The sequence below is a fragment of the Rhinolophus ferrumequinum genome (assembly GCF_004115265.2).
Source record: "Rhinolophus ferrumequinum isolate MPI-CBG mRhiFer1 chromosome 5 unlocalized genomic scaffold, mRhiFer1_v1.p scaffold_110_arrow_ctg1, whole genome shotgun sequence".
NCBI classification, from domain to species: Eukaryota; Metazoa; Chordata; class Mammalia; order Chiroptera; family Rhinolophidae; genus Rhinolophus; species Rhinolophus ferrumequinum.
The window spans coordinates 9377098-9401175 of record NW_022680355.1 but is presented as its reverse complement, the minus strand read 5'-3'; the positions used below and the strand labels follow the sequence as shown (position 1 = coordinate 9401175).

The window sequence follows — 24078 nt, the reverse complement described above, 5'->3', positions numbered from 1 at the left end:
AAGTAATTCCTAATTAAAATCATGGGTCTGGAAAATGACATCATCTAGGGATAGCATAAGAAACGAGAGGTAGAATTCTAATTTATGCAGGAAGAGAAGCCCATCTGAAGAATATTAATAATAATCATTTATTAGGTGTCTGCGAGACGCTGCTTTAAGCCTGTTACATATGTTATTTTATTTTGTACTGAAAACCCCATGAGAACAGGTGTTATTATCCCCATTTTATAAATGAACGAGTGGAAGCTCAGAAGTGAAGCCCTTAGCTCCCTGTCAGACATCTGGTAGCTCGCGGTTGAGGAAGTGAAGTCTGTCTTAAGAAGGTCTGGGCTTCTTAACTTTGCTACACTTTCTCACTTTGCTACACTGCCTCTTGCAAAGGAGGGATGGTTCGAGAAGTAGGAAGGAAGCCAGGAGCATGGTGATATGGTCCCCAGGAGGAGAGACGTTGAAGGAGTCGTCAGCAGTGTGAGATGTACGAGACTGAGAAAGGACTGAGAGGTCAGTGGCCTTTGGATTGAGTGCAGCGTAAGGGTCACAGACGCTGGCACAGCCTCGTGCTGGGAGCTGTTTGTTGTGGGAACGGTTGGCACGATTGGTTTCTTATACCACCTTCCCAAGTTGTGTTTTCACTGAATTGTGTACACGCTAGCTTATGATACCCAGAGAGAAGGAAAAAGCGATCGTCTTTAAATATCAAATAAGAATAAATATAGAATAAGGCTTTTGTGAAAAGTCTTTCCGTCCATGATCTAGTAATATAAACGTGCCCGTGTTTAGGAAGATGATGTAGTCCTGCCTGTTAGCTACTGCTGCTTAGACAGGAAAGGGAGGGGAGGATCCTATTTGCGGATCCATCACTGCAGAGCTCTTGTAACAGCGCCGCGGTGCTGACAAAAGCTGAGTCAGAGAAGACGCGCAGGCTGCGCTATAGGAGTCATGGCCCAGTTCAGGATGTTAGACTGTATGATCAACCACAACTGGAGTTTATTGTGCAATCTGTATTGTGCATGGAGTGGTCAGGTTTGTGTGATAAATATGTATATGTTTTTGCTTTTTAATTCAAAGCTGCTATAATGTACAGAGCAAAAAAAAAATCAGTGATAATGCTGGGTGTGAAATAATTGTCTTCCTGTAAGAGTAAAAAAGTAATCTTTTAGACTATTACTTTTTTTGAAATACTTGTTTAATATGAAATGTCAACTCTGATGATCTGAATTTCTCTGAAGGAATTAAGTTAACTGTTAAGCTGTACTGATGAGACTTTATTTGTAAAGCTTTACGGGGTGGGGGATGGGGGAAACTAATAAAAATTCAAGCAATAAAATTGTAAGATAAGGGAAATGTTATATATTTTTGGAGACTTTTATTGTGTTTATACGAAGGTAGGCAAGATTTTGGAATGAGTTGCTTTTTAAAAGCTCGTTTTTCATGTTTAATGAAATGTGGTTCTTGATTTCTTCACTATAGGATTAAGGGGAAGTTCTCTTTTGAACTTACTCAATTACTAGACAGTCTTTTGAGAAAACAGTTATTTTGCGAGAGAAAATTTGCTGGATGTATTTTTTTATGATAGTTATTTGCTTTTAAGTTATATTCCTTAAGAAGCAAAAACTATTTTTTCCTTCAACCTCGATCAACATGGCTGTTATCAGGTATAGACTGCTTTTGTAAGTCGTAAATAATATTGTACATATTCAGCATAATGGCTTCTGTTACAGAATAGATAGAAACCTGCATAAGAGCTTTTTATTTCAGTTATCAGTGAATCTTTAAAAACTATGAATTATTTACCTTGTAGGGTTATTAACCACTTTGTGGTATTCATCTTCCTTATTTAAAAAAGTTCTGTAGTACTGTTTGAAATTTAGAAGAAAAGCTAAATTTAAAATATTGAAAGCAATAAATGATAAATGTATTAACCCCTCCCCCCATACGCGCACACACACCGCCGTTTATTTCTCAGTTCTCCCATAACCATGGCAAGAACAGATGTTTATGAAACATGAACTTAGTTCCAAATGGGACTTTTGGGTCTCCAGTACTTTTCTTTATGTCCTATTTTCTCTATTTTGGAATGGTGAAAAGATATTTTCATAGTTTACGTTGGGCACAGTAGACTAATGTATCAGAGAAATTAGAGATGGAGAAGGTCATTTAATCTATATTTCTTCCAGCATAAGATTGATCCCTCAATGCACTTTCTAGTTCTCTCCCTAATGGATTTACATTACCATAAAAATATGGATTTCAAATGGCTACTTAGAGGATAAAAAAAGAGAGATACTACAATTATCTTACATGTAAAATTCATAATATCAGGAGTCTACTAAAGCTGAAACTCAAAAAAAAATGTTAGTGTTTAGTAACTAGTTTGCAGCTATTACTAAATTTGTTAGTCTCATCATCAGAAAACTTTCGAGTTGAGGTCCTGGACCTTGCAAAGACGTCTTCATTCTGGTGAATCCCAAAAGAATAATTGGGTTGCAGCAGAATCTGGGGAAGGGTTGATCCGGTCAGCCAGCATTAGAAAGTTCCTTTGGAGAAGGTTGGTCTGGGGTTTGGCAGGATTGCAGTTACTGCTTTCCCTGTGGTTTAGATCCAATCATAAGTCATTGCGTTGCTAACATGTCTCAGAAGAAGAGCTTGCAGAACTTAGCATTAATTAAAAATGGCATGTGACCCCATCTCCTGTGGTTTTTATGCCATCACTTAAAGTATTTGGTGGAGGTCACAAACTCAGTGCTTTCGGGGCTAGGCAGTTTCCAGAAAAGAGTGACGAGACTTGAAGAGAGTCAGGTATTAGACAACAGAGGCTGGTGGAGACTGGCTCACTGGAGATTCAGCCTCAGGAGATGGTTGCCATGTTGGAACGACCTTGTCAAATCATTTCATTTTCTGGAGAAACTAAAAATTTGCATTTTTATGTGAATTTATGCTAATTTTTAAATGCCGATGACTAATTCAAGTTTTTCAGAGTACTGAGATTGAAGCAAAACACATCTGTGGCCAGATGGGGCCCTCGGCTTCCGGTGTGTAACTTCTGACTTACAGAAAGACTTGGGTAGCACTGGGTTTTGTTTGAGTATTACTGTTGATGCTAAGCAGCACCCACGGTTGCTGCTGGATACCCCTGGAAAGTCTGTGGTACAGGTAGGGAAGAAGTGTGGGGGAGAAATAAGAGCAGGAAATGAAAAGGCAGGGATGAGGAGTGAGGGAAGCAGAATGAGGAGAGAGACAAGGAAATGCTGTGCTAGAGATGGGATTGTGCCATGGTTGGCACCTTTTCGGCATCCTGCTAGAGAATTCTGATCAAGGTTTTATTATCAGTAAATATTTCTGTACTAGTGTAGGGAGGCCGGAGGGTGTTGCAGTTCAAAGTGCACATGGCCAGCTCTGTCCCTGGCTCTGTGGTGACCCCAACTTTTCTCACTCACCTCGGCCCACTCATCTCCAGTATACCTACGTCATGGGTTGTTGTGAAGGTTAAATGAGATAACCTGGCTACAGCATTTAACCCAGTGCTTGGCATAAGTGCTTCATACATGCTTACTGTTATTAATGTATTCTAGGTTATGGTATACATAGAGGTGATGTTATGAGATTTATGTTGGAAATAAAAAGACGGGAATAAAGAGGGGTTCCATTAACTTAATTTTTTAAGTTAAAAAATTAAGGGGTTCCACAAGGAGCTCCACAAGGCGTTCCATTAACTTAATTTTTTAAATTGTAGATAAAATGCATGGTTACTTGTAAAAATTGGAAAATATAAATTAAAATTGATTGATCTAGTTCAGTCATTCAAATACAACTCCTGTTAATATTTTGATGTTTCTACTCTGAGGTTTTTTCCTGTGCACACTGTTTTTTTCCTGTGTGTGTATTATACAAGGTATAATCATATTATGCACATTTTGCCATGTTGTGACATTATGTCTAATGGCTGCTTAATATTCTAGTTATAGGATATAGATATAACATGTTATCATTATAGTATATTTCATATTCTATATACATTATCAATATATGTAATCATTTATCTGTTGAACAGTTAAATTGCTTCTAGTTTTTTTGCTGTTAGAAATCAACTATGGTGAAGATCTTTGTGGTTAAAATTGTTCTCCTGATTAAGATTATTTTCATAGGATTCAATCTCAGAAGTAAAATTATTGGGGCAGAGTGATATTTTTAAAGCATAACTTTTACAAAATACATTTTTATGTTAATTAAGAGAATCTTAGAGAGTATTCTTGGACTTTGTGAGAGATGAGTAAAGTTTTAAAATTTATTGATTGTAATAACTATATATTGTAATGCCACAATACCATTAGGAAGAGAGGACTGTTCCCTCCCTCTTTTTTCTCCACCTTGGTGTATGATAAATTTCAAATGTGCTAATCAGTTTTTAGAACCAGGGGCTGAATGTTTGGTGATAGTGGTCAGATACAAGAAGTTGGGCCTTAAGTTTTCATATATATGATATATCCCATAATGCAGTTCTTGGTTTTCCTCAAATGCAGTGACAATTGATATTGCACAGCCACATACATAGAAAGGTCAGAAGGAATACTGGGAGTGCCAGCATGGGAGGTCCTGGCGTTATCCTTTGTATATATCCTTTGTATAGGCTACAGTTTCTTTAGTAGCTCTGCAGCCAGTCTGACCCTGTTAAACATTGAAGCATATTACTCAGTGCTCTGCAAAGATTGTCCCTGCCCTGAGCGTAAAAGCCAAGGGCCCTTATGTAATTTGTTTCCCTTCCTTCATCATCTCCATGACCTTGTTTCCACATACATTTTCCGTACTCTTTCTTCTCTAATGGCGCTGGACCCCTTGCTTTTTCAGTCCCAGGGCCTTTGCACTTACTGTGCCCTCTTACTGAAATGCTTCACATGTCCCCTTCTCAATGAATTGTTCTGTTCAAATTTGTATAAAATGTTACTAAGGGAAAAAGAATCATACCATTAAAGAAGGTACATTTTTGTTTCCTTGAAAGAAGATGTAAAAATGACTGGAAATTTTATAATTTAACAGAAATAGTCATTCTGTGTAAGTCTGTTTTGGGGAAAAAGAGCCAAAGGAATCCTAGGTTGCATTCATGGAACTGTAAACCAGTTCCATACTCAGGTGACAATTCTCCCTCTCTTCACTGGGGAAGCCAAATGGAAGAAAGAAAGAGGCTGCAAAAAGCTGTTTTTATTGCTTTCCCCTTGGAGCTGCTCTCTTTCCTTTATTGGTAAGAAGCAGTTGGAAGCCTAGGGCTCACTTTGTTCCTTGGATCTGTTAGAACCTGCCCCTGCTTCTAACAGTGGTAGAAGGAGGCTTTGAGTTGATAAGTTGGGAAATTGGGACTATGCCTTTTGACACTTAAGGTATCTTAAATTCCTACTATGCTAAGTGTGGTCTACAGACGAGCAGAATCTACGTGGCCCAGAAGCTTGTAAAAAATGCACTTTCACGTCCCACCCCAGACTTAGGAAATCAGAATTTTCATTTTAACAAGTTCCTTAGCTGATTCTCATGCACATTAAAGCTCTGCCTTAAGTGATGGGAAGAGCATTAAAGGTGTTTTTTATCTTTAGAGATGCGTTACATAACTCTTTTTCTTTAAATATTTACATTGTATCTTCCTTTAAAAATTAAGGCAAATGGCACAGTACTATGGTGTTATCACTTCTTAGGTTATTTAAATAATGACATTTATAAAAAATTCTAAATAGTTACATGCTCCTTCTTTCTTTTTTTTTTTTAAATCACTGGATAAAGAGACCCATTAATCCAGAATACCTGAGCATAAAAAGGACATCAGGTTAAAAACGCTGAGGGTTTTGCCTTGCTAGGCATAAGAGTGTAAATTGACTTTTTTCTTGGCTTGACCCCCCAGGACATTGTCTCTGTAGCTTTGAGGGGTCCTCTCATCTCTGCTCAGTAACTCGCTGCTCACTTCCATACTTGGCCTTGTACTGGAGATGCTAGAAGTGGCGTGGGAGAAACTTGCTGGTAGGCCGGGTGCATATGGGATTAGCAGAAACAACTAATGTGTGCAAGGATACAGCTAACATTGCCAAAATGCACAGATGGCTCATTTTCCACAGGTAGAGTCAGCAGGTGAAACAGGAGGCTGGGAATGAAAGGGCAGAGGCTTCTTAATCATTGTTAGGGGAAATCCAAGTAGCCACGTCCTCATTTCACCAGTAATATTTGAGAGCTGTTGACTGATGAGGTCTGACAATAAAGTTCGCGAACTCATCCTAGAAAAAGTGCTACACACCTCATTGCTGAATATCACTATGGTCACCTTTGAAGTACTCCCCTTGGGAAGCTATGCACTGATGCCAGCGCCTAGTCCATCCTTCAAAGCCATTTTGGAACTCTGTTTTCTGGAATGGCCACTAGAGCTATCGTTGTATTACCCTTGATGTCCTGAAAATGTCTTCCTTTTAATATTTCCTTTATCTTCGGGTAAAGACAGAAGTCATTGGGGGCCAGATGAGGTGACTAGGGAGGGTGTTCCAATACAGTGATTTGTTTACTGGCTAAAAACTCCCTCACAGACAGTGCCATGTGAGCTGGTGCATTGTCGTGATGCAAGAGCCATAAATTGTTGGCGAAAAGTTCAGGTCGTGTAACTTTTTCACACAGCATTTTCAGCACTTCCAAATAGTGAACTTGGTTAACTGTCCAGTTGGTACAAATTCATAATGAATAATCCCTCTGATATCAAAAAAGGTTAGTAGCAACATCGTTGCAACAAGTTTGCAAACTTAATTGTCAGACCTCTCCTATAGCTTCAGAATTGTAGCTGTCAGGATTACAGCTTTAGGAAGAGGAAGGAAAAAAACACGCCTATGCTCTGAGATAGCCACATAACAACAAGCCATTTTAAAATGTTGCAAAATGTCACAGGGAGCTTGAGCTCAATATTTTGTGAGAGAGAAAGATAAGTAACATTAAGTGAGTACCTACTATGTGTTAGACACTTCACATATTTAACCTCCTTTAATTTTTTTAACAAGATGATATTATTTTCACATTCCTGTTTTATGGACAAACAGATGAAACAAGGGGTTATGATCAGGACCACATAGCTAACAAACTGCAGAGCAGGTTGCAAACCCAGGGAGCCAGTGTATGGAGTCCGTGTCTTTACCGCCCACAGTGTACTGAAGGATATAGTCCAGGATTCAATTCATCAGCTTTTAAAACTAGTAATTCCAAAGCTGTATGAAGAATGTAGAGTAAATGATTAAAAAAATATATGTATATTTCCAATTAATGGCCAACTTAAGGGGTAGTCGAAAGAAGTAGGCCGAAAAAGGAGTAGGGAAAGGGGCAAAAAGGGATAGGGATATCTGCAATGACAGACACACGGTATTGAAGGAGAGATGAAAGGTTGACAGGCAGGCTAAGAAAACAGAAAGAGGGAGAATTAGGTTTTGCAATGACTATCGGTGAGTTGTAGGTGCGTTTTGAAATGTAGATTTGTTGATGAGTCACTTTCTTAGCTCTGCCTTTGTTCTGATACCGAAACCTTCAGCATCGCTGAGACACAGACGTGTGTGACTGTATTGTGAGTTGGTAACCATGTTGTATAAGGAGCGTAATTCTAAACATTAAGCCTATGTGAGCAGGCTTGAATGTTGCAATAGCTTTTTAATTGAGATGTAATTGACATACAAAATCATATTAGTTTCAGGTGTACAACATGATTCGCTATTTGTCTAAGTTACAAAATGATCACCACAATAAGTGTAGTGAACATTTGTCACCATAGTTACAGAATTTTTTCCTTGTCAAGAGAACTTGCAAGATTTACTATCTTGACTTTGAAATGTCCAAGTACAGTATTATTAACTGTAGTCACCATGCTGTACATTACATTCCTAGGACTTACTTATTTTATAACTGCAAGTTTGTACCTTTTGACTCCTTTTACCTATTTTGCTTCTCTTCCCTCTCCCCCGACCTCTGGCAACCACCAGTCTGTTCTCTGTATCTATGAGCTTGGGTTTTTTGTTGTTGTTTTAGATTCCATATATAAGTGAGATCATACACTATTTGTCTTTCTCTGTCTTACTTATTTCATTTAACATAATGCCCTCAAGGTCCATCCATCTATGTTGTTGCCAAGGGCAAGAGTCCATACTTTATAATGGGTGAGTAATATTCTGTCGGTGAGAAATCCAGGCGTGGCTTCACCGGATCCTCTGGCTCAGAGTGTCACTCACACAACCCGACACTCTGTGGTCACCCAGGGCTGCAGTCATCTCAGGGTTTGCCTGGGGGAGGACCTGCTTCCGGTGGGATTCTGCTCCTTACAGTCTGTTGGGCTGAAGGCCTCAGGTCTTTGCTGGAGGCCACCCTACCTTATTCTCACCTGGGCCTCTCCAGAGGACAGCTCATAGCGTGGCACTTTGTTTCATAAGAAGTAGCAAGGGAGGAAAGCCAGAGAAAGACTGTGGACAAGACAGACGTCACAGTCTTTTGTAATCTAGTCTTGGAAGTGACATCCCATCACATTTGCCAAATTCCATTCATGAGAAGCAAATCACCAGGCCCAGCCCACACAAGGAGATTGCACAGCGGCATGAATACCAGAAGGCGGGGATCACTGTTCTCTTTCTTCTTTTGTTTTCCTACAGTGGTGATTGATTATAATCCATTTCAGAATTGGGAGATGTGTTGAGGATTCCCCCAAACGACCCCCTGGCCCAGTGATTTGCTGAGAGGACGTACAGGATTCAGCATATAATAGTATTCGCAAGTACTCACAACCGTGGTTCATTCCAGCAAAGGGATACGAAGAATCAGCAAAGGAAAAAGGCATATGGGATAAAGCTCAGAGCAAACCCACGCCTGGCTATTGTGCCAGGTGTTGCCTATGAAATGTGTCCTCTCCCAATGGACACAGAACATACACTTAATTCCTCCAGCAACAAATTGTGACAACATGTGTAATGCTGTCTACTAGCGAAGCTCATTCGCGACAAGGTTTTTACCGGGGACTGGTCACATAAGCACCTTCTTTCCAGCATGTACCAAAATTCCAGAGTCCCAGAAAGAAAGCAGGTGTTCAGCATAAACCACATTGTTTGCGTACAGTTTAGGCACCGTGAACCACTTTGATCCATTAGGGAATGGGGAGACCCCTCCAGAAATCCAAGGTCCCAGATGCCACCCAAGCACCCACCTTGTAAGCAGGCCTTTCTAAAGATAGTAGTCTTTGGCCTATTATGTTAACTCTTTCTGCATAGGAGGGAGTAGGAATTTCTGTTAAGCTTGTCATAAATAATGGAGATCAGTCAAAATATCATGTTAAATTGATGATTCTGGGGCTCCCCAGACTGGTGAGGGGAAATGGTGCTTTTCAGGGCCTGGAGATTAAAGGAGCTTAATTCAGGCAGTAATCCTGATGTTTAGATCCTGACTAGGGTATTACAATGCATATTTGTAGAAAGCTTAGAAAAAATGAAGTTTCAGTGGTGCATTGATGTACATCGTTTGATTTCACAAATACTTATTTGGCACCTGGTTTTTGCCTAGCTACTGTGCTATGTATTGGCTGTAAAATGGTGAGCATGTATACTGTGCTCCTGGAGGTTATCAGGTGGGAGAGACAGATATTACAGAAACACAAATACATAATTGCAGCTATCAAATTTCCTTTACAGGAAAAGAAAATACTAATTTTCTCAGCATTCAATACAACTTTTTTATGTACCTGCTTTGTGCTGCTGTTTGGTGTGACCAAAACAAAGTTCCTGCTCTTATGGTCCCCACATTTTAATGGGTAGGGGGCTCAGACAATGCATAAATAAGCAAACATATAATGTTATTTCAGATTGTGATAAGTGCTGTGAGGAAAAAGAAAGAAGGATGGAGTGAGGGGAGACTGCTTTAGGTTAGGTGGTCAGGAAAAGCCCCTTCGAAGTCACTTCTGAGTAGATGATGTTTAAGATTACCGAATGAATTAAGGAAGCAAGCCATACAAATATCGGCACGCCGGGCAGAGGGAATTGCTTAGGTAAAGCTCCTAACATGGGAAAGAGCTGGGTTGGAGGCAGCCAGGAGGTTTGTGTGTCAGGAACCTGTGACCAGGGGGAGAGGAGAAAGGGAATTAGGTCTGTGTCCTACCCAGGACCGGGTCAGGGAGGGTCTGTAAGAGAAAGGTTTTGGATTTTCTTCCCAGTGTGATGGGAAGCCTATTGCAGGGTGTTTAGCATGATAATGCCATAATCAGATTCATGTTTAAATAAACATGACAAATGTAAACATTTAAAATAGAAATATAGCAATATCTAACATACATAAATCATAAATAAGTAGCTTGGTGAATTTTACAAAGTGCACACACCTATGGATTATTGTTCTGATCAAGATATAGAATATTAACAGCTCCTTAGTAGCCTCTATTGTGCCCCCTGAAGTCGTGTTTCTCTCCTTTAAAGAGAATCACCATGCATTGGTTTGCCTGTTTTGAATTGTATCATAAATATTATCACATTGTACGTACTCTTTTGCGTGTGACCTTTTTCACTTCGTGTCATCTTTGAAATTCATCCACATCGTTGCATTAGCTGTAAATTTTTAAGGATTCATTTGTGGGAGTTCATTGTATGACGATACCACTGTTTATCCATTCTACTCTTGATGGATGTTTGACTTGTTTCTAACTTTTGGCCATTACAAATAATGCTGCTGTGGACATTTTGCACATGGCTTTATACATAGGGATTTCTGTTGAGTATATACCTAGGAGTGGAGTTACCGGACACAGGATATGCACATTTTACGGCCAAATTTTAGCAGATACTACCGAGCAGTTACTCAAAGTGGTTGTACCAGTTCACACCCCATCAGCAGGATTTGAGAATTCTGGTTACTCTGCATCCTGGCCAATAATTGATTTCCAGTTAAAAAATGTTTTTAGCCATTTTGGTGTGTGTGTCATCGTGTCACGTTATGGTTTTAATTTGCATTTGCTTGACGCCTGTGAGGTTGAGCATCTTTTCTTACACTTGTTGGCCATTTGTGTTGCCTCTTTAGTAAAGCATCTGTTCAGATCTTTTGCCCATCATTCACTGGCTGTAAGAGCTTGGATGAATTACCTAATTTCTTGGAGTACAGTGTTAAAAATTCGTAAAATAGGAATAATGTCATCTAATTTTCGGCTTCCTTGAGTAGTCTCTCTGAATAACCAAAGCAAGTTAGTGTGAATCCCAGGTCTTCATTTTTCAGAAGTCCTTAAGAACTACTTGTGAAATATTTTCTGCATTGACAGTATCTACTTGAATATAATGATTTTAAAGATGGAAGATCCAGAGAGTGAGTGGAATGGCCATTGTAGCTTAATTAAAATGGACATAGGAAAATTGATTTTCAGAAAAAAGGGCCTAGTTTATAAGAAGATAGACTTGTTTCTTCCTGTGGAAATTATAATTACTTAATCACAATTTGAATTACTTCTACAACAGCAAAATCAGTATCATCAACAAAAACCTGTATTTAAAGAAATGCCCTGTGGCATCCAGTGTAACCATAAACATCTGCACTACAACCAAAGCACCGGAGGCTGAAGGAGTGTAAAAGCCCTCCTTTAACTACGGGGGTGCCAAAAAAATGTAAAGTGGACACTTTGGTCAGCGTTGCTCAAGCAGTCGTTGGCTGTAATCAGAAGTGTCTGGACACTGATGGTAACCACTTTGAGCACCTCTTGTCATTGCAGAAGTCAAACGTGACTTGTATTCATCTTTTGTTATCGGTATATATTGAGTATTACAATTTTAACAGTTTTTTCCTTTCTTAAAATGTGTATGCATTGTTTTGGAACCCTCTGTATATAATTTCCTTTGACTGTTCAGGCTAATTGGAATGATTAATATTTCTTATTTTTAACTTATAAATTTTTAGTAAAATTTATGGCATGTTGGATTTATATTTTTTATGAGTATTGTTCATACTTCATAATACTTTTAGATTCTCCTGTATAATATGCAGCTGGTGAATTTATGCTTATAAAAATCGTAACAGTGTGCACTTGTAAATGGTTTCAGAGGTTTCTAATTGTTACATATTTTTTATATATTTTTAATCATTTCTAATTTTTAGCCAGTTAAAGTATTTTTTCTATTTAAAATACCTATTAAAATTATCTGTTTTATAATGTAGTTTCCAGAAATACATTATGTTGAAAGGCAATTATACTTATAGGGCATAAATTATGGAGTAATTGAAATAATTTATTGTTTTCCAAAAGGTTTTATCCCAGGGTTCCTTTAAATAGTAAGCTCCACAATGCTTCTAAAATGTGTATAAAATACTTTTTGATATTTAATCATAATTTTTCATGAACAAATTATAAAATAAGGACCTCCTGCATTGGGAATTTTTACTTAGCTGGGGTTTTGAAATAAATGAAACATAATTGAGTTCAACCTAGAGACAGTGATTCATTTGCAAGGGCATAAGCAGAGGGTACATTACCACATTAGAAGTTGGACGGCAGCCGAGTTGCTCCATGTCCAAGCCTTGCCCCCCCCCCCCCCCCCCCAGGGACTGCGGATGTCTCTATCTCACTTGATGTCATTTGTCTTTGCTGGAGCTGGACTGGCTCTTGTGTCTCCTCCACTTCAAGTAAGGCTGCATCCTGGTGCTCAGACTAATCTGAATGTGACACGGTTTGACCCTCCTTCCTGGGGTGGGAGGGTGGGGTGGGGGGTGCTTGTTGTCTGTTCTTTGAGATCTCGGGGCTGCTTTCCCAGTTGGTCAGTTCTGAGTTCCTTGTATTTTAAGTTTTCTTTCCAGTTCCCAGAAATTTGCTTTGGTTTCTGCTGCTGTGTTTCAAGATATTTCTGTCAACCCTCATTTATAATTTTGTTTGAGAATTGTGTTCTGAATTCCAGTGACAGCATGTTCTTAATTCAATCTTAAACTGGAGACTATCTGTATATTCTTTTCTATGTTACTTATATTATACGTCTTTAAGAATTGGATGTTACATGCGAAGATGTTTAACCTGACTACTAATAAAGAAACAAAAACTGAAAACATTAAGAACCATTTTTCATCTTAGCATATTTGCAAAGATTGAAAAATAACTTCCCATTGCTGGCTAGAATATGGATGTAGCAATCTTATGTGCTGTCAGTGGGTTTGTGACTTGGTCCCCCATTTTAGAAGTGGTACTGTGAAATTTTGTATATAAAACTTAAAAAAAAGATAACTATTTGACCAGCAGCTCCATTTTGGGAAATTTCTCCTAATGAACTACTCATGATTTTTCACAGAGATTGACCTACAAGGTGGTTGTAGTAGTTGTAGTAGTAGTAATAATAATACCAGTAGTATAAAAAAGCTTAATTGAGCAGTGTATGTACCTAAATCTAAATGACAAAAGGAAACGTGAATAAATGAAATGTGATTTATTCATAGGACAAAATGTGATGCAGTCTTTAGTGTGCAACTATATATTATATTAACATGGAAAGACATTCATAACATAGTAAATAAAAATAAGTAGGTTAGAAGAGCACTTTTCTAAAGTGTGTATTTGTATATGTTTACATATGAAAAAGTCTAGAAGGATATAGATATATATATACATACACATATACCAAAGTATTGACATCAGTTTTCTCTAGAGGGGGAATAGTAGGTACATTTCTTTTTGCTTAGCTTTATTTTCTAACTTGTGTTTAATGAACATATATATCTAAGAAATATAAATTATAAAAGGAAAAAGAATGGTTCATTACTCATTAGCTCTTGTCCCCAAATTGCTAAGACAACCTGTTAGTGGAAAAGTTCCAGGATCAGGAGACTGAAAGCATAGGTTCCAATCCTTGCTGTGTAACTAATTAGCTATGAGACCATCGGCGAGGCTCTCTGGGCCTCAGTTTCTGTGTTTGTTAAATAAATTGGTTGAACTATATCTCTGATTGTTAAGCTCCTTAACAAGGTCCTTAGAGTTTCAGAGGAGCTAGCAGAATGGAACAGCTTCCTATACAAACTCCCCTGACTCTCTCTCTCCCCAAACAGAGCAGCTCTGTATATTTGGTATTATGTATATTGAATTTTTGTTTTAAGCTATTTTCCAGCCAAAGGTAAGGAAAAAAGAAGAATCTCCTCTAAGATTCAGTAATTCTAAGTATGTTTCATGCATGTCCCTTTAAGTTCCCCATCTTCCCTGTTCACTGGGTGCAGTTTCTTGGAGGACAGAGCTTATCTATGTAGCAGGATGCCCTGGCTCTCCTGGAAATACCATACTATGGTAGTCTGCATTCATTGAGTGCTAGTGAGTAAGTGAATAATTCATGTCTGGTATGGGGTACCTTCACCTTCGCTGATATATAGAGACATATTTTTGCACATATGAAAAACAATTTCAGCCTCTGTTATGAATTGTTTTTCCATTTGCTCCTGACCTCTCATGTGGTCTACCCTAATGAATAGTTTGGGTGACCAATAATTGTGTACCTTTTGGCAAGTTACTTAACTTCTCAGAGACACAGTATTTTATTCTATAAAATGGTGATTGGCCACATTGAATGATACTTTCTCCAAGTTTCCTTCTAGCTATAAAATTCTCTGAAATGATATAGTCTCAATAGTTTAGGCTAATGAAATTGAGTCAACTTTTAACAATTGTCAATGTAGTGTCATTGATAATCCAAAATTTACTTAGATCTGGAAAATTTATTTGTATATATGTTTAATGAGGGGAGTCTCTGATATTCTAGATCATTACAGGGCTCAAAAAAAATGGAACGACCACATGATATGGGTCTGATGTTCTCTACTTATATCTTCTCTAGCCTGCATAATGCTCAGTATTGCTTGTGTCTGCATAAGCAAATTTTCATTTTTAACTAGAACAAATGGAAATGTAAGCTTGACTCTTAATTTGGAGATCCCTGTCTGCCCAAAGGGTAGTGAGATAATTGATTTTAGCCTAAAAATACAATCTGTTCTCTGATTCAGAGTAAATAAGATTTTATTCATATCAGAAAATAAGTAGCTTCAGAAAATAACTCTATTATATTATCTTGTAATAGAGCTTCTTTACCAGAAAATACGTAAAAAGTAGACATCAGCAGCAGAAAGACCCATATCAACAGTCAACTTAGATGAAAGATGTTATAAATGAATGTCCAAATAAATGATAAACTAAAAATTAATAGTCATATTTTTACATTTAATTTGAAATATTTTGGACTAAAGTCATCTAGATTTTTCACCTTCAAGTCTGAGAGTGTTAGAATTTCTTTGGTCATCATCTTTCATATCTTAAAATACCACTGAAAACCAGAATTAATTCTCAGAAAAATATATCTAGATACATCTAGGTATTCAGTATCAAAGTGGTTCCGATTGTTATCAACTTGGAGGAGCCAAAGTTGATAACAAACAAACAAACAAACAAAACAACCCAAAAATCTTTACAAAGAGACTCCAGAAAGAGAAGCTGCAAGTCAATAGTTTTCAGGAATACTCGGTATATAAAAAAAACTTTTTTTCAAGAGTCTTTTAGCTCACCTGAAATTTAAACAAATAAACAAAAAAATCCCTTAATTAAAAACATCAGATTTCCAGTTGTGTTGAAATATTTTGCAGAGAAATGCCCCATTAAAAAACCCTAATATATGAGAAATAATTTGCTATACGATTAATTCTCTTTGGCATTAGGGCTATGGAGAAAGTAGTTTAAAGATAAGCAATATCTGAATGTTTTAAAGCCATATTATTACTCCGTTGCTGCTTCTGGCATAGAGCAGAAAGAGTAGGCTAGCTCTGGCATTTACTAGCTGTGTTTTTGACAAATCACTCAAGGACTGTGAGCCCATTTCTCATTGAGACTAGTAGTGTACCTACAAATCTAGTGAAAAGTTTATGGATACTCACGATTTGGTTTTTCCCCTCATAGAAAACTGTATTTTAAATACTGTTCTTCTGATCTGAAAAGTGTTATCATAATACATTTTTGAAATAAGCCTTTATATATTGGTGACCGCTGTGTTTTTTAATTTAATTTTTATGTAGTGCTTACTGTGTGCGCTGTACTGTTTTAACAAATTGATAAACTTGCACTAATTTAATCTTCCTAGGAAACATACGAAGTAGGTGCTATTATTCTTCTCCTCACAGTGAGGATGAGGAAGTGAGGCAGAGATAGGTTGAGGGACTTGCCCCTGTGGGGTTCACAGCAGGTGTCAAAGACTGAGCCCCAGGTAGTCTGGCTCCAGAACCCTTGCTCTTCCCACTCTGTATGCTGCAGTCTCCCTGGGTCATAAAAGAAAAAACATCCATCCAGCTGATAGTTAAAACTATGATAGTTCAACAAGAAGAAAAAGGAAAAGAAAAAAACCCAAGGGCTCACACATTCTACTTCTGTGTTGTGTTTTCTCAGGAAATGACATCTTAAAAGGTGTTGTATCACCATGAGAAGGTCTGGCCCTAAAATAAGGAAGAAACTTTACTTTAAGCAATGGCACTACTAATAGTATATAACAAATATTATGTAACAAAATATTTTCAAAGAATCCATAGGAGTAGGACTAATAATCTTACCTTGTTTCCCTGAAAATAAGACCTAGCCAGACAATCAGCTCTAATGCGTCTTTTGGAGCAAAAATTAATATAAGACCCGGTCTTATATTATAGTAAAGTAAGACTGGGTCTTATATTAATTTTTGCTCCAAAAAACGTATTAGAGCTGATTGTCTGGCTAGGTCTTATTTTCGGGGAAATACGGGAGGTATATGATGGAATCAAACTTTGAATCTTTCAGGATGAACACCATATAATCCTTTCTTATGCTTCATCATGAATGATTTCTGGAATATACTAGAAGCCATCCCCATCCTACTTAAAGTACAAATACAATAATTACAAAAGATAGCATAGGTGTTATATATTATGTATACGGGCATTCTTTTTCTTTCTAACTCTTAAGTTTACTTAAGTGACAGCCTGTGTCTTTCACCTCTGGCTACCCTTTAGACTTTGTACTTTTTACCTATGTGAGTTTTTTTAAAACATCTTCATTGAACTATAATTTACATACCATAAAACTCACTCGTTGTGAGTGTGCACTGGAGTGGTTTGTAGTAAATGTATACAGTTGTGGAGCTGTCATCACAATCTACTTTGAGAACTTGCCTTTATCCCCAAAGGTTCCCTCATGCCAGTGTGCGTTCCCTTCTGTGAGGTTTTTATTGCCTTTATTTGTCATGTGGTTAATGTTTTCCTCGTGTAGATTCTCTTACTCGTCTTTTAGGTTGTGCTTTGTCTAGTTGTTCTATCTAGTTTTGATGGAGTTATTTTTTTATCCTTTATTTTGGTTTCTTTTACCCTTGAGTCATTATTCAGTCAAGTGACCTTGTTATGAAGTCTTGTAGGGGAATCAAATGACAGTTCTTAGTCCACAGGAATTTAACTGCTATTGTCCCAGTCACTTCTTGGCTTCTTGCACTCTGATGCTGTTGGTACATGAATTGGTCCTCATGGTGGGGAGATGAGACGTGTAGAGAGATGGGTCTTAGGGGTCTTCTCAAGTAGAGAAGTCTGGGACAGCGGCATTTCTCCCTGTGTGCCTTTGTTATCAATCCAGCACATCTAAAGCTCTCTGGGTAACTAGAAGAAGGAGTGAAAAAGGTGCATAAGTGTATTTCTTTTCATCTTCGCTTTCTATGTAGAAAAAATTACCCTCCCTTCTTTCCTGTAGAGAAAAGAGAGGATTCGGTGTGGTGCTCTTAGGAGGATGGAACAATTGAGACAACTGAGCTGAGCTATGTTGCATTCAAAAGTCTTAGTTTGAAGGAAGCAAAACAGAAATTGCTTGCTCTTCATCCCCTCTTCTCCATTTTTGTAAAGAACTCAGTAGAACAGGACATAGCCGGCTCACTTCAGAAACTTGAAGCGCGAAACCATGATTCAAAAGAGTTTTCTATATGTTTCAAAGGTAAAGAAAAGGAAACTTAATATATTTGGGAGTACTGAGGCTAAAACATAATAATAGTACATTAGAAGTAAATTTAATACAGATAAAATTTTTAAAGTGCTAAAGTTAGAGTCCCGCAGAAAAATAAAATTTAAAAATATAAATAGATCAAAGAACAATTGGGGGAAAGAATCTACGCAGACTGCAAAATAGAGGAGATGATGAAAAATGGAACTATTCTGGTTTCAGATTCAGGAAACCATGATATTAGTTCCTGCCCTGATACTAGCAGTAATCTTGGATAAATCACTTAACTAATCTGGGTCTCACTTTCCTCATGTGTAACATGAAAGGGTTCACTTATCATAATGAAATCCTAAAGATTCTTTGTGCTTTAAAATTATATAATGAGATGTCCAGTAAGCACATGAGAAAATGTTCATCGTTAGCCATTTAGGGAAATGCAAATTATAATCACAATGCGGTATCACTACACACCTGTCACAATGGCTGAAATAAAAAATAATGACAGTGCCAAATACTGTGAAGGATATGGAGAAACTGCCTGGATCAGCTGTACGTTGCTGGTAGGAATGTAAAATTGTAGAAATCTTCTGGAAAAAGCTTGGCAGTTACTTACAAAACTAAATTTGCAATTAGTATACGAGTACAACCCAGCAATTGCGCTCTTGGACATTTATCCCAGAGAAATGGAAATTATTTTCACATAAAAATCTGTATGTGAATGTTTATAACACATTTATTCATAAGAGTCCCAAACTGGAAACAACTCAGATGTCCTTTAAACAAACTGTGGTGTGTTTATACCATGGAATACTACTCAGCAATGAAAAAAGAAATGGTACATGCAGCAACTTGGGTGGGTTGTATCTATGTCAATATCCTAGTTATGATATTGTGTAATAGTTTTCCAGGATGTTATTGTGGAGGCAAACTGCATAAAGATTACATGATGTCCTCTGTATTATTTTTTACAATTGCATGTAAATTTATAATTATCTCTAAGAAGAAAAACTAAACTGTGTGTATTTCATTTACTTTTTATCCCCACTGTGTGGAACTGTGTTGAGTACATAGTAGGTGCTCCATAAATATTTATTTACTGAATGAATGGGGGCGGGGGGTGAGAGAGACAGAGAGAGACCGTGCGTGCGAGCGCACATCTGGAGAATTTGCACACATGTATGTGTAAAATGATCCTCTCACAAAAGGAGGGTCTCACAAAGGGTCTCACAAAAGGAGGATCCTCTCACAAAAGGAGGGTTAGTCACTACGTAAAGCTGTTTGGGTAATTAAGCCTAGATTAATAACCTTTATCCTAGAAATTCTATCACGATCACTTTTGCAATTACTTGAGACTTAGCTTGAGTCACCCATGTTGATATTTAGTGTTAACCTTCCCCCCCCACGCCCCCACCCCAAATCTCCAAATCCTAGAATGGGGGATAAACTGAAATGCATTTATGATAAATTAGTTCCAAGTGTAGAGTCTCTATAGCTGGTTTCTGGGTCTAGATTACTGTAGTTTCATAGTAAGTCTTCAAGTCTTGTAGTGTAAGTATTCCAATTTTGTTCTTTTTCAAAGTTATTTTGCTATTTAGGTCCTTTTCGTTTTAAAGTGAAGGTTAAAAAAAGCTTGCCAATTTCTACACAAAAATCTAGGATTTTGGTGGGGATTTCATTGAATCTATAGATCAATTTGGGGAAAGTTGAGATTGTAATAGTACTGAGACTTCTGAACCATGAACATGGTATGTCTCCATTTATTTATTACTAGATATTCTTTAAATCTCTCAGCAGTATTTTGGACTTGCCATTTACAGGTCTTGCAAATCTTTTGCCAGATTTATCACTAAGTATTTCATATTTTAAATGGTATATATTTAGAACATTTTTTTCAATTTCCAGTTACTTATTGTTAGTATGTAGAAATGCTGTTGATTTTTGTGTACACATATTACTTTCATTCACATTCCATTGATTAGAACTCATCCACAGCCTCCCCTACTGGAAGTTTGGCTGGGGAATGAATGATACTATCTAGCTGTCTTCCTAGAAAGAAAAGAAAATGAAATTGATGAATAGCTAACTACTAATAAATATTGACTATATAATAAAAATATCTAGGGTTTAGAAGTCTCTTGAATTTACTTCCTTTGTCTTGCACTATATTTTTATCAAGAAAAAATTGCTTTCGAGAGCATTTTTAAATTTTAACACCTTCATATGAAGCAAATCGTTGTAGAGGAATAGATAGATTCACTAGTGGAATATAATTAAAAATATAACGAGGCCGGCCGGCCCGGTGGCTCAGGCGTTAGAGCTCCATGCTCCTAACTCCCAAGGCTGCCGGTTCGATTCCCACATGGGCCAATGGGCTCTCAACCACAAGGTTGCCTGTTCAATTCCTCAAGTCCCGCAAGGGATGGTGGGCAGAGCCCCCTGCAACTGAGATTGAACAGGGCACCTTGAACTGAGCTGCCTCCCGGATGGCCCAGTTGGTTGGAGCGGGGCTCTCAACCACAAGGTTGCTGGTTTGATTCCTTGACTCCCGCAAGGGATGGTGGGCTCCGCCCCCTGCATCTAGCAACGGCAACTGGACCTGGAGCTGAGCTGCGCCCTCCACAACTAAGACTGAAAGGACAACAGCTTGACTTGGAAAACAGGCCTGGAAGTACACACTGTTCCCCAATAAAGTCCTGTTCCCCTTCCCCAATAAAACCTTTAAAAAATATATATATATAACGAGGCCAAGCCTTGTTTTTTGCCATTTGATGAAGGTTACATTTCAAAATTACTAGGATGAACTTGGGGTTGTCATTTAATACAAAAATCTTGGCAGTAATGCAGACATGTTAAGTTTGAGATACTTCTTAGATTGGGGAGATGTCTGGGCTAGAGGTGAAAATCGGTGAGACATCTGTCTCTAGATGGTATTTAATGTATGAGATTGAAGAAATCACCAAAAGACAGAGTAGAGGCTGAGTGCTAGATACTCCCAAGTTCAGAAGTTTAGTAGACGAAGACGTAGCAAAGGAGACTGAGAAGAAGGATCCTGTGAGTTAGAAGGAAAATCAGTGTGGGAAATCAAGTGGAGAAAAATTTTCAAGGAGGAAGTGACTGATCTCTGTGCCAATTTATAAATCACATAAGATGAAAACTGAGACTTGACTGTTCGGTTTAGCCATGTGAAGGCCCTTGGTGATCTTCACAAAAGCAGTTTCAGGGAGTTATGGAGGCAGAAGCCCAATTTAAGGGGATTCAAAAAAAAATAGGAGGGACAGAATTGGAGATAGCAACTGTAGACAACTTTCAGGAAATTTTGTACTGAAGACAGGCTGACAACAAGGTGGTAGCTGGAGAGGGATGTGTGGTCAAGAGAGGGGTTTTTGTTGTTTTCAGATGAAAGAACTTACGAAATGTGTATATGCTGTTAGGAATTATATCGTTAAGAGAAAATAGATGTCGCAGAAGAGTGAGTGGAGAATTGCTGGAATTGTATCTTTGAATAGTGAGAAGGAATGGAATCTCGCACAGAAGTGGTGGGGCCTTAGAAGGGTGGGCAGTGCAGGCCTTGTAGCGAGAGAGAAGGCCAGAGAACATGGGCACAGCTGCAGGGACGGGGGTAAATGTGTTCTCAGATATTGCTTGTGTCTCTTCGATGTAATAGAAAGCAGGGTCATCAGCCACAAGTGGGGCTGGGGCAGAAGGGATGAATTAGTCACGTGGGATGAATGGACTGGAGAGAATTATCATTGACAGACACCACTAAACGCTCTCTTGAGGTTAGTTGTCTAAGTTCACTTACAGTAAGTGAACTTAGAGTGAAAGTAGTCAGCCTAGTTTTTGTTTTTCTCCACCTGTGTTGGGCTCCCTAGGTGCAGGCCCTGAGTAGGCCATGTTGGTTTGTCCAGGGTTAGGTTTTGTCAGGTGACTTTGAGGAAGTGAGAGAAAGGTAAAGGAGTGAATTGAAGCGGGCTTAATATGGAAGTAAGGACATGGGGTGGTGAAGGACAGGGAGAAGTGGTAGGGTCAGCTCAGATCGAAGAATCGTAGGGGTTGGGGTAATGAAAGGGGTGGAGAATGGAATTCTTGATTTGAGATTGTAAATGGTTTTCAGTCATGACCAGATAGAAGCCAAGAGTGCAGGAAAAGAGATCAAAGAAGTGTAAGGCCAGGATAGTGGATACTGAATTTGTGTTTAGAACTTGAAGGCGTTATCTGTTATTTTCTAATATCCTTTGTTGCTGTTGCACTATCTGATAACAATTTTAGTGTTCTTACTTGATAAGAGTTTCACATCTCTTCTTTCATTGTTTCTATTTCTTAGTCTTTAGTACTCTATAAGATTTTCTTGGTGTTATCTTTCATTCCTTCTATTGCATTTAAAATGTTAGCCATTATATTTCTAACTTCCAAGAGTTTTTTCTTCTTCTGATTAACTTTTCATAGCATTTCTTTCTAGAAAAAAATGAGTTTTTGATGATCTGCATGATTTGTTCTAATTCATATAGTTCATGTATCAGAATATGGTTCTTTTTCTCCATTAAGATCATACCTGCACTCAGGTATTATATTTTTTACGTATAATTTTTTCTAAGTGAGGAAATATTAATATATGGGGTTAGTAGTTAACATTTAAATATCTTTTTATTTTAGGTATCAAAAAGTAAAGATGGAAAAGAACAAAGTGAAACTGTATCACCATCCGAAGATGAAACATTCTCCTGGCCAGGTCCCAAAACAGTTATGTTGAAAAGAACATCTCAAGGCTTTGGTTTTACATTAAGGCATTTTATTGTTTATCCCCCAGAGTCTGCAATTCAATTTTCATATAAGGTAAGAGAAGTAATTAAAGTAACTCAAAAAAACCCACAAAGCTATTCTATCTCCTTCTTGTTTTCGCCTTAACCCTTCTCTCCTGCCTTCTTCCTATCTTAGAAGTGTTATATTTTCACTGTTATTTTATTCTTTTAGATGTTTTTCTACCTTCTAGCACAAAAATTTTAATCTTCTCTGAAAGGTCATACTCAAATCTATTTTGCTGGGACTTTTAGTTCCAAATTTCATCCTAATAGGTAGTTGTTTTTCTACTATCTAGAAAGAAAGTTTTTTGGGGGCAGAGAATGCAGAGGAATTAGTTTGCTAAACTGCTCTGATGGTTATAAAAAGTTATTGGGATTAAAATGATACTTACCTTTCAGGTATGTCATATGATGGCAAGTCAATCTAAAACCAGCTTCTCACCAGAATGAATTACATTAATTATGCTTTATTATATAGTAACGTGGTCTGACAAAGGGAAGCGTGGAGTAGTTATAATGGCAGCTCTGTGTTCTTCACTGTCCTTTACGAGCATTAGCTCACTTCATTATTAGCCTGTATAACAGATGTGGGAACTGATCTGAGTCACATAATAAGTCATGGAACTAAGATTTTCACTTGCCAGCATGAATGTCCAGGGCTTCACTATTTGTACAACAGTGCGATGGAAATCATGATATTTAGAAGAATTGTGAGACCTGGGCCAAGCCACTTGACTTCCCTTGGCTTCTAGATTTCCATTTTAATTAGAGGGAATCGAACTAGAAGATTAGAAAACCCTTTCTAATTCTAAATTTCTGTGACTCTAAGGTGGTCCTTTAAAACAGTGTGAAATTGCTGCTGGAGACCACACACTTTTTTTTATTATATCTTTTCAGTAAAATGTTTTAAAGGATAAGCTTTTTCAAGTGCTCAGTAGTTTTTAAGAATTATGAGTAATTGTTACCTTTGGAATTAAAATTTACCAGTTTGGGTTTCCTGAAATGTCCATAAAACTGCTGAACCGGATTCCCTAAGAATCTCCTTTATCTTAAAATGTCTAAAATAGTATTACTTATGTATGAAGTATATGTGAAAACATTTGATATTTAAGAGTCCCTTTAATTACATATTAAGACTGAATTTATATTTGTCTTTTTGTTTTGTTTTGAACAAAGGCTTTGGGGCATGATGAACATATAGATAGTACAATTTTCATAAGGTAATTTTACCATACACAGGTTAAAAATGCAGTAGTTTTATTATTGGAAAATATTTCTAGAAATGTTAGTACCACCATATAATTTTGTTAACAG

At 37.7% G+C, this 24078-nt stretch overlaps 1 protein-coding gene across 1 annotated transcript in view; it reads left to right on the top strand.

The window, feature by feature from the left end:
* Positions 1-928: 928 nt before the first annotated feature.
* The window catches only part of ARHGAP21 (Rho GTPase activating protein 21), a 95233-nt gene continuing 72083 nt past the window's right edge, over positions 929-24078 (top strand). Inside the window, 2 exon segments of the mRNA XM_033100824.1 lie at positions 929-1023; positions 22619-22798. Coding sequence (XP_032956715.1) covers positions 940-1023; positions 22619-22798 — 264 coding nt within the window. The 5' untranslated portion in view covers positions 929-939.